The sequence below is a fragment of the Cydia splendana genome, chromosome 4 (genome assembly GCF_910591565.1).
Source record: "Cydia splendana chromosome 4, ilCydSple1.2, whole genome shotgun sequence".
Classification (NCBI taxonomy): Eukaryota; Metazoa; Arthropoda; class Insecta; order Lepidoptera; family Tortricidae; genus Cydia; species Cydia splendana.
Window position 1 is genome coordinate 2,733,251 of NC_085963.1, and position 12,148 is coordinate 2,745,398.

Genomic DNA, 12,148 nt, shown 5'->3' on the forward strand with positions numbered 1-12,148 from the left:
GTTTCAGTTCTAATAAGTCCGACTTAACCCATTCAGTGCTAATCACGACACGTTGTCGTTTTGCCTCTACCAAGCATTCCCGCACATACCGGGAAACCGATGTTATCGGCTGCGACGTAGCTCAGCGGTGAATGTGTTAAGTTTTATTAAAATTAGACATAACACATGAAGCTTCTTTTCGAGAGAATACTCAAAAAATTCCGGCTCGTCTGAAAAAAAAAACGAATTATTTCATAGTTTGATATCGCGTTGTACAGCTGCGTCACAGATGATTTGTAATACGAATATTTGGGCAAAAGGCTCAGCGATCCATAATCTATGCGCTTGGTAATCTTTTAGAACAGTCTCCCAGAAAGTAAAGAAATAGCCAACGAACAGGGAGTTCGTAAGTTTTTTCAAAAAATTCTCCTTGAAGAAATTCTCCTTGTTCCAATCTTTGGAAAACTAAAGTAATATTTAACATGGTGTATAATGAATGGTTAATGGTAGGTACCTAGCGTGTTGCATATAACGCGAGTAATAATTTATACGATTTACATGCTATTGATGCAAACCAACAATAGAATTGAAAGTGAGAAGTAGGTAGGTAGACGTTGAAATCTCTCCTGACAACTTCATGATGTCGGAAGATTTAATCTTCGTTTATTATTTAGGTACAGTCACAGGCAATAATATATTTCGCAATAAAGCACTCAAAAATATATGGCACTCTATTTTTGCGTCTTTCGTTACGCAAGATATTTTATTGCCTGTGATGTGACTGTACAAGTAATCAAGTAACGACACCTTTGAAGTCGCATGTGCATATAGGCCAGGCCTGTTTTCCGAAATACCGAATGACCGCAAAAGAGGAAACTGAATACCACCATTTGAAATTGTAGATTGGTACCTAGTTGTATATTTAAAGTCACCTCAGATTGAGCCAAAAATACTTCCACACATCAAATGCACTATCCATTCATGTATGCGATGTGTCTTGCATGCTTCATTAGCGGACCACACATGCACTTACCCGCACGTAGCCGGCTTGCAAACGACAAATAAACGACGTAAGTGCATAAGCATATGCATGCAGCCGGGCTAGCACATGGTTGGCGCGACAGTATATATCTCGCCGCGAGATAGACTACCCGTCCCTCTTTAAATAATATAGTTAGAAAAAGACACCCGTCCATCTCGCGGCGAGATACTGTCGCACCAATCATGTGCTTGGCCTACTGAGGCAGTTGTAGCACAGGTGCATCGCGACAGTATCTCGCGCGTAAGTTACTATTCTTCTTTTTCTAATTGTATTATAATAATTGGAGAGACTTTGCGTTTTCATTAAGTATTTGGACAATCCTAATTATTATAATATGTATAATTATTGACATTAAACTAAAGATTTTTAATGTCATAAAATATTGCTAAAGTGTCATCTTCCCGCGAGGAATAAGTTCACGATCTTATGTATGTATGGATTTTCCTCTTAAGACTTTCCAGTTGTGAATATACTACGAATCAATCATAGCAAATGCTTCCACGTTTCTTATATAGAACTTCCGCTTTTGCCCATAGCAGCGGTAATTGTGAATGTCGGCCGAGCTGTTTGATTTGACAGGTGCACGCGGTTTTGTTAGAACTTTTCGTTTAAGTTGTAGGTAAACAAATTCCCGCACTTAGTTTATTTTTAATCGACTGTACTCAGAATTTTAAACCACGACAAAAAACTGTAGTTTGGCAAGAATCACTCAGTGACTCGTAAATACTTTATTTTTCTATCACTTGGAATGACATTCCTACGTTTGGTAATGCAATCAACTCCAAACAGAACTTGGTGTAACTTCAAGTAAAAAAAAAAAGGTACGACTGTAAGTTACTCGACTGTAAGGCTACGCCGAGATGCCTGAGATATTATTCTAACAACATTAGCTAAATCACCATAAGTGTTCCCAGTTCTCCATACTTGTTACGAATTTCTAGGTCCCACTTAGATTGGTCCGACGTAATGCCTAGGTAAATGGAAATCACAGGGCTGACGTCGCGTGCGGTGCACATTGCAGCCATTACCTCGGCTAACAATGGAAACTGTGTCAGATTCAAAGAGAGTTTAGTTGCGTGCCTCTATGTACTACCTAGGTGTATAAATAGACTAAAGTTAACTTAAAGTCAATGGAGCCAAGCTTAGAGAATTTAGTAGCTGGAGACGCCTTGTCTGTCATTTTCCGTACAAAACAGTCTGCCGATTTTAAAGGGGGAGGGGCAGGTCAAATGTATGGCTATTTGTAAGCCATGTCACATAAACGTCAGTCCATAGAAAAGTTTGCACAATTGTGCAAGGTTTTCGGCAGAGGAGTAAGCTCTTGAAGGCGCCTCCAGTTATATTTAATAACTGTAGTCGCCTCTAAGGAGCCATCGACTCTTTTAAAACGATTATACCATTACCTGAATCAGTGCAGAGCCACCCATGACACTAAAGGTTTCTGTGTGCAAAAGGATGAGTAGGTACGTGTTTTAGTGACGGTGCTACTGACAGGCTAGCCTACGATCTCATTCTTTTTTATCCCTGATCCTGGCATCTATATCGTCTCTCTAAGGACATTTGAAAATCCACACATAGGTTAATAAGAATATATCCTCTCCGTACTAAACACCAACTAACTCTACCTCTCGTTTCAGGATACGGCCGCAAACGCCAGCAGAGATCGTCGAAGGATGCGCGATATGCGCGCGCGCGGGCGGCGCGGCCGGCGAAGGCGGTGTAGCCCTGGGCGCTGAACGGGGCTTCACATTCGACTTCGCTTTCGAGCCTAGCGTCGACCAGCAAGAGGTGTATGAAACATGTGTCAGGAAGCTGGTGGAGGCGGCTCTCGATGGCTACAACGCCACTGTTCTGGCTTATGGACAGGTTAGTACTAGAAACATAAGTACATTAAAAGTTTCAGACTCAAGAGCCTCCGACTTTGGACAGAGGCTACAACGCCACTGTTCTGGCTTAGGGTGGTATTCCACTTGTCCAATTTCTTTGTCCAATGTGTCTTGCGTCTCACATTTTGCTTAGTGAGAGAGGAGATGCACAGACATTGGACAGATGGAATACCACACTCATAGACAGGTTGATACTAGAAACAAAAACGGAAAATAATTGTTGACTGGTGCGTGGCCTCGAGGTGGCTACAGATGGAAATAGAGTTGACTATCGTCTCGATATATTATCCTTCGAACCGAGTACCTACTACCTACCTATTGACTAGCAGGTGATGTTCGAAATAAAAAAATAAAAAATTAAATATGTGTATAGAATTTGGAAAAGACGTAGAAAGTACCTAAGTAGAAATACCTATTATTAAAGTGCTTCGCGTCGTGGAGGTTGCTAGGAGATTTAGCGCACGAGTATCCTGGCCCCATGCTTATAAAGCTTATAGCATTTATCGCCAGTTTACAAGCTTCGAAACGACCGAAACACTCAAATGTCGTGTTTATTGTATTATTTTATGTAACCACTAATTAATTGTCATTTCTGTACTCGCCGTGTCAGTGCACTCACTCTAATTGCGGCATCTGTCAAAACGGCTTAATCGGACGAGCGTGCTAAAACAATGAAGAATTATAACGTTTCCGTGATGATATGCGGCAAAAACGCTAATTGTGAAGTAACCGTACTATAACAGAATCCACGATATGCGGGCGGTGGACGGTATCTTTTATCAATCAATTAGTACATTCCATATTCCATAGGCTTTCAAAGTCGGACCAAGCAAGCCAAATGCATAGCATTTGCAATGATAGAGTGTGTTAATGTTATCATTAATGTCAAATTTCTAGGAAATTATGATGTTTATAATAACACCCTAACATTGTTCTGTTCTAATCGATACAAAGTTAGCTTACAGATGCGTATTTTAATTTTAATAACAGAATAGGAATTATATAACAGATCCATAACGAATCCAGATCCAACTCTTATCTTGTTATTCAAATCAGAATAAACCTGTTAGACAAACTATACATCAGTTCTATCCTTGCGCCAGACATACTCGTAGGTATTTTCGAGCTAAATTTTCCGTTTCCTTAAGTAAGTATGAGCAGAAAGGATCCTAAAAAAATAAAAATGAAAGTACCTACCCATTTGATTTGCACCTATCTAATAACGACCTGACAATTGACATCAAATTGGATGATGTTAAATAATACTGCATCATTGTAAAAATGTAAACGAATACATAACCTGTTGGTGTATTAATGTCTGACACAAGCAGTGGAAAAGAGTCAACATCTTTAATGGTCTAGCCACTATAGTCAACATGGGAGCGGCGACCGCCAGTCTAGCAGGTGTTACAATTAGCTCGAGGCGAACATTTGTCCGTTTTGATGTATTTTAGCTCACTTATCGAATATCCTGTCTGTTATTACACTTATTACACTCCAGGCCAGATACAAATTGCGTGTGTCATTTGCTCAGTGATTAAGGGTGATGTATCATAAAAGGTGCATCAAGGCCGCATTTAACTTTTCTGGAGCAACAGTGTGCATGTGTGCAACACAAAAGTTAACTGTTGTGTGAATGCACCTCAACTACCTAAAGTGTCGTGGACGTCAGCGGCCGCTTTGTTTGTGGATTGAGGTATATGGACAGTACGAGTAGCCACCGGGATCTTAAACACGTAGACAAAAAAAAATATTTCCTCTTGATTTTTTTATCTGTTGTTTACACCATAGCAGCGGCAGCTGATGTTCACAGATCTTTTAGACGCATCTGGTCATGTACTTGCATGTTTCCATAATCTATTTTTTATGCTTCGTGTGGCTTCGTCCACTAGTTTTCAACATTCACGGCATTACAAAGTGAAAGAAAAACAAACCTATCCTTACCGTTGTAAGGAAAGGTGTACAAAGCGAACTTTTAGCAAACATTTTCTCAAGTCGCATGCACAATTCTATCCAACGCCTGTACTCAATTCCAAAAAGACGTAACTTCACAGAAGTTCCAACAATCCTCCACCTTTGTATACACTAGAAAGGGTTCTTGACCCGTTGCATAATGAAGCCAACTGCAAGCATTGTTCAAAGACGGTATTCTGTGCACCAACCGCCGTCGCTAAACCAGTATTAGAACACCCAGAACCGTAAAAACGTTGCAGAACCGTAGTTCTTACTTAAAATGGTTTTTTATTTTGTGGGTTTTGTATTGATAATAGAAGGTGTAGCAGGCTTTAACATACGGGGTGCATTCGGGTCAACCTTCCGTTCACAATTTGGAGACTTCTAAAACACTGCAAAAACAGCAGTTTCTTGTGTTGGTGATTGCACTGATTAAGTGTTTGATTCGAACAATAGTCGCAATATGAGTTGGAACAGCTATGAATTAAGCTGCGAGGCTTTTGGTTCTATACATGGAGCAACTCCGACATTAATGGTTATTGACTTTAGTAGAACAGGGTTCAAAATAGGTTTCAGGGTTCAACAATGCGAAGTTAACTGCAGGTAATATAAAAGCTGCTTTATAGCTACGCTATTTTCAAAGGAATATACAATATAACTTCCTGTAATGACATTTTTTTAAGAAAATCGCTCTGCGCAGAATGACTTAGGTCAGTGGATTCTGTCTAAGCTAAATTTGCACAGACTTAAACGTCAAAACTTCTAAAAAATTTGATATTGTCGATGTTTTTTCATCAGATTTTGATCATATGTGGGTTGATACTATCATATCATATAGAGTTAATAGATAGATCTCCCTGTATTAAGAGAGAATAAGAGCACCATTTGTCATGAATAATGTTTCCCTGTGTTACGAAAACGAATGGTGCCTTCGTAACTCAGCGAAAAAATCCATGTATTTTTATATTATATTATATTATAAGCCTATACGGTGTCCCACTGCTGGGCAAAGGCCTCCCCCCTCGATTTCCATTCGTCTCGGTTTGGAGCAATCTCCGGCCAGTCGTTAAGATATGCGTCCAGGTCATCCCGCCATTTATTTTTATTTTGGCAAATATAGATTCAGTATTTATTCCGCCCAGAATGAAAAGCTCTTCAAACCTACCTACCAAATTGTATCCAAATCTAACAAAAAAGAAATATCGCAACAAATAAGGAATCGGTCCACTTACGTCTTGTTAAAACTAAAATATCAGATGTGCCGAAAGACACTCATTTGCCAAATTAAAGGTAAGGTCACTGGCCAGCTAACATCAAAAATTTAAAAGAAGAATGCTGTAACCTTACACTACTGTACATATTACACTGATCATTCCTAATCCTTATTGCAACCCCATAAGGTATACCAATACTCAAATAAGCGTGCCGCGGTTACGTATACTTACGACCATTCGCTTCTAAGCTATCCGATTACCGGCTTAAACGCTTAAAGGAAAATAGGATTAACAGTGTATGAATTACACTGATACTTGAGACTAATGTCGCTTGCGGTTATTGGAAGTAGAGGGCCTACTGCGATCACAAGTTCTCAAATTGCGGCCATCTTTCTCTGTCACTCTAATTGGAGTAAAAGAGAGAGATGCCCGCAATTTGCGAACTTCGTTGTTCGCGGTAGGCCCTCAGATCCGAGACCGCCTGGCTACTCTGCGATCTTGTGAGCTTGTGACCCACATTAACAATGTTACTGGTTTTAAAGGTCGTGATACTTTAATTTTTACGATTTTGCCTTTTACGTCAATGAAAGAACGTACTCGTAAATATATAGTATTTCATTCAATTATCGCATCCCAGAGGGCCTATCGCCAACTTCTATAAATCGAAAAACAACTGTCTATCGCTCTTGCATATTCGAGTGATGGAGACGCAGATAAAGAAACTTCGTTTTTCGCTGTAGGGCCCCTGATACTAAAGCGAAAGTTCGATTGGCCAATCTAGTGTCTAATTTGCGCAATTCAAGTGTAACTCTCGAACAAAAATATCAGATTACCTTGAAATTGTCAAAGTCAGTTTATTAATTATGAAATAGGTACTTTATAGTCTGTATCTTTTGGTATTTAAATAAAAGTAAACAAACAATTTGTACATTTTCGGATAGTTATAACATTTATTGGTTAACCGACCAATTACAAAACCGCCTGGATCAGTCACTGAACGACTGACTTTAACCTACATTATTTGATCGTGTAATGTTTTAAGCGTGTAAAGATACAGAGATTACAGAGTATAGAAAATCGAATTGAAAATACCGCCTGTAACTCGGGTCTCGGAGAAAGTTCGCCGCTCTACCAATACCAACTTGAGCTACCAAGACACCCCGAAACCGAATCCTTCTTTTATACTAGTACCAGTCAGGATCTTTGGTGTCGTATGATCACAGATGGCAATGTCATGCGCAGATCATATAAAGTTACGAAAAACAGAACCGGGGCCGTGACAATGCTCGGGTTAGCGCACACTGTATTTGACGCCAGTGTGGGTGGCCCCTAAGGATCTTGAGGTGTCGTGTGATCTCAGATGGCAATGTCATGCGCAGATCATATATAGTTACGACAACAATCCTGCCACCGTGAAGGGCGGAACCGGGGCCGTGACTGCGTTAAGGTTAGTGCACACTTATGAACTCAACTGGTTCAGCCTTCTAGGCAAGCAAGGCTAGGTGGTCTGGGCAAAGATCAGGTACATCATAAACACCATCCTGCTCATGCTCCTGCCGCTGCCCTAGATTGCTGTTAGAACCGGTTTTTTGTGTTTAATTTAAGAAGGATTTATTTTTAAACCACGCGTTTTAACCAAAATTTCGCACTCCGCGCGCACTTATATCTTGCCGGCATCTCTATCTTGCACGATTTATGAGATTACGATTTAGCAGATGGCACTGCTCTTAACGGCCATGTCTAAACTGGCGGCCTAGGAAGGTGACGATCGCTATTGGTTCGCCATCGAATTGCTTTGTGTCTCTCTATCACTCTTCCATATTAGTGTGACAGTGACAGTTGCGTTTTGTTCGCTACGTAGCGTTAGCGAATGGCATGTTGTCTACGGGGCCTGAGTAAAAGAATTGTCGACGCGCTGAAATCTCGGCGAAACTGAGACTATTCCATAAGACTTTACTCTTCCGTTGATTCTATACCATGACGTTCTGTAAATTGCTGTCTTTCCATGCAATATGAAATATAAAGCTGCTAACCGGTGCAGTGTGCTATAAGTGTGCGTTAGCCTTTAATTGTAACTGGTAATTAGTGCATCTGTTGCCTTTGAGAAAATACCTTATATAGAGATACATATATATAACTCAGCCTTCTAAGGACAGCCTAGAAAGGCTGAGATATATTAAGAACTTTACTTTAGAATCTTTAAATTTAAACGTGTAACTTGAAGAACAAGTAAGGAACCCAAAGGGTGCAAGTAATCAATTGCTTTCCTCATGACTGAGGGAGGTAATTGTTTTGTGCACCAAGGAGGCTCTCCTCCATTTTGCACGATATTCCGCCGTCGTAATAGCAGGCGCCCGTCATCATCATTAAGCTTAAGCTAGGCTAGCCCTTGTCGGTGGAGTAATCGCCATTCCGTTCTTCTCTGCACTGTTTCGAGCTCCTGTTACGTCACTACGTTAATTTTCTCTTTGGCCTGGTCAATATATGCACGTCTCGGTCGTCCTCTGCCTCTCTGTTTTTCTATTCTGCCTTGAATTATAGACTTTATGTAACGATCGTGACGTATCAGGTGCCCTAACATGTTTCCCCTTCTGTTTTCAATAATTGTTCTTAGCAGAGATCTCTTCTCACCTACCAAATTTAATACTTCCGTATTTATATTCCTCTCTTTCCAGCTTATACCTTCCATTCTTCTCCATGTCCACATTTCAAAAGCACTCAATCTGTCTCTATCACTGTATTTAAAGACCTACTTAATTTTGCAGTAAACCCGGCCGTCAATAACATTAATCTACCAAACTTGGATCAACTGACGGTAATGTCAAAGTTAGAAAGTATCGCGTGTCGAACGCTATTTAGTCGTACAAATTACATAATTGCACACTTATAAGTTTCAATAAAAGTGTTTGTTGCGGTTGATTACAATCTAAATTATCGATTATACTAATCTTTAACGGCTAAAGATGTGACAGGCACAATGAAGTAAAAAGCGGTCAATTTTCGAATGCAGAAGGCGCTTTCCTGCTGCTGGCTGCATTTCCACGAGAGATTTGCGAGGATGCGTAGCGAGGAATGATATAGATATAAGTGCTGAGCGAGGATAGGTATATGAAGTGATTCTAATGGATCTCAACAAACACATCGCACAATTCTGGTGGGAACGCAACCTAAGGAACGGGTTGCAAAACTTGCAATTGACAATTGATGACATATTAAGTTAAGGGCCTACCTGAGGTTTTCATCGATTTTTGACAAGTTTTGAATGGTATCTCCTTTTTTTTGCACTACAGCTAAAATTATAAGACAAACGGTTATCGGTTTTTCAATATTTTATCTCCGGTTTTGTCCACCGGATTTTGAAAGAAATGAATACATATTTTTTTTATGATTTTTTAAACATTGTCTAAAAAAACACTTTTTTCGTATCTAGTTTGCAGTGAAGGATCTAACATGTACGAAATCTACATATTTGGGTTCGTCGTTGAAGTCTCGAAAAACGTGTCCAGGGTTTTAATTTTAAACTAATTAACACAAAAGTTATGGCCAGAAAACCAGTTTTTTAGCCTAAAATTGTTCAATTTGATGCCAAATATCTCGTTAGAAAACTAAGAGATTCAGATCGAATGTCATTGCAATATATATATCTCTGCACTCTGCTCTGGTATAAGTCTGGCTTACACAGCTAAATGAAAGATCATTTATCATTATTATCACATTTCTCTCCCAAATTTACTAATTTAGTACACTATGGGCCTATTGCATAATAAAATTCAAGATAATACTATTAATGATTTTACATACAAAATTAGCTTGTATTTTTTATTATGCAAATTGGTCACAGCAACGGTTGGCAGCAATTGGTTTTGGCGTGGGCCCCTTAAACCTATCTATATCTATCTGTAGTTTTAAATAGAGGTACAAAGGCGAACTTTTAATAGCTTTTAGTGGCTCACGTCTCAAGATACATACTATTAGAACACGAGAAAATAGCCTTTAGAATCTATGTTGACCGCATTGTTTAGAATTGCACGATTCAATTGAATATTGGCAAGATGAAAGTCTAAGATAAATCTCGAACGACGGTACTGTGTGCATTTTGAACGGCGCCATTTGCGATTTAAACGACCTTTATAGGACTTGTAAATTGATGTTCTTACAGTACCTAGTACAAGAGTATGAGGAAGGTAATTTAATTTATTAAGTGTCAGGGAGCCGGCCACAGAATCGCGGGAACTTGACACTCTTCGGCCAAAACTCCTTGGTGAAGGTCGCTAGATGCTCAGTCGGAACGCTCAGCACAAAAGAATTAAAATTCACACTGTGCCGAGATTACAACTTCACGACCCTCAGGATGAATCCGGATTCCGGACTTGACTCGTACATACTTTACGATCTCCTCGACCTTCGTAAGGTAGTGTAATCGGGACACATACAGCAGCGTCGCAGCAGCAGCATGATGATGATTGATAAAAAACTACCCCGTGTCCTTCATCGATTTCATCTAAATCAGTTCACCGGTTTCAGAAAGAGTTACATTCGCGTTTGTTTGTGGTTTGTAGGGATTTTAAGCGTGCTATAGTATATTTTTTCAAAACCCCGTAAATAGGGAATTTCCGACTGATTGTGATATAAACGGGCTAAAAAACAAAAAAAAAAAATAACATAGTTGATTTGATAAATTGTGCAGCATAAATAATCATACTTGTAGTCACGATATTAGCTATTATAAAAAGCTAAAGAGGACTCACCTGACAAGTTTTAGTATATATAAAGTATTAAAAAACGCACCAAAAGCCATATTATTGATACCAGCTTGCGAAAATAGAAACCTTATTGGTTTTAAGTAATAGACAGTAATAAATAATTCCATCCTTGTAGTAATAAAACTTGATTAACTTGATTTGTACAATATCCGTTAAAGAGTGACGGTTACTTCGAATTTTAAAAATTATACTGGATTTGATATTTATTTGATACTATCTCCTGCCTGCTACTTCGTCTGCGTGGAATGATGATGATGATTGATAATAAAACCCTACCCTAACCTAACCTAACCCTATAGTTTTTAGGGTACGGAACCCTAAAAACTACCAGGGGCCCGTTTCTCAAAAGCTCGTAACTTGTAACTTGTAATACAAGCGGATGTCACTTTTGACAGCTTTTGTTAGAAAGGGACTTCCACTTGTATTACAAGTTACAAGCTTTTGAGGTACGGGCGCCAGGCCTCAAACTACTACTAAATTTCATGTAAGTAAATCAGTTCAGCGGTCTAAGCGGTACGAGCGAATTGCATTGCGCGTGAAGTCAAAACAAGTTAAGATTTTCAATGGTCGAATCCGGCCCTGGGATTAGGCAGCGTTTTTGAAGATCATTAGTCATCCTATCAAGTTACCAAGGCCGTTGCAAATCCAGCAAAAACTTGGCTAAATCTATTCTGTTTTTTAACACCATTACTAAGTTAAGGATTCCGTTCGACCAAAGTGTTAATAAGACGTATAATGCAAATAGTGATATGTCATCATTATATCTACCGAAAGACGTCGGTCGTCGTTTGCTTGACTTAAGGCTCCGCAAAGGGTCTCTAAGAGAGAAGAGAGGCCTATGCTCAACAGTGGGCGATAAAGGGTCGATATGATGATGAAAGGGTCTCTAAAACCGACTTACCCAACGGCTTCTGCGATCTTGACTAGATCGTCACTCAACCCTGCTTGAGGCCTTCTCTCGATGATCCTTCCTTCAGAACAGAAAAAGTTATTTGTCATACAACCTAGTGTCTATCGTCTTGTGTATGGGGTTTTTTAACCCTTTTAACATCAAGAGACATCAACTGACGCGGCTACAGCCTAATATCAACCCTACGTACATTCCGATAATGTTCACAATGACGCGCCGCACACGATAGGTATGCGTGAGTTGCGTGACATTTTATTCGTGATTTCTAGGTTGGTCCCGCAAATCCCCCCGCAGAGTACCTACCTACCTGTGCCTATAGGGATCGTGCGCGTTGGACGGTCTGCCATCTTGTGGCCTGAATCGGATACATGTGTGCACATGTAGGTACATTGCCAAAGCAA

General features: G+C 39.7%; 1 protein-coding gene across 1 annotated transcript in view; it reads left to right on the forward strand.

The window, feature by feature from the left end:
- The window catches only part of LOC134789728 (kinesin-like protein KIF21A), a 121,038-nt gene that overhangs the window by 46,294 nt on the left and 62,596 nt on the right, over nucleotides 1-12,148 (forward strand). Inside the window, exon 3 of the mRNA XM_063760360.1 lies at nucleotides 2,659-2,887. Within this exon, the coding sequence (XP_063616430.1) occupies nucleotides 2,659-2,887 (229 nt within the window). The remainder of the gene's footprint in view (nucleotides 1-2,658; nucleotides 2,888-12,148) is intronic.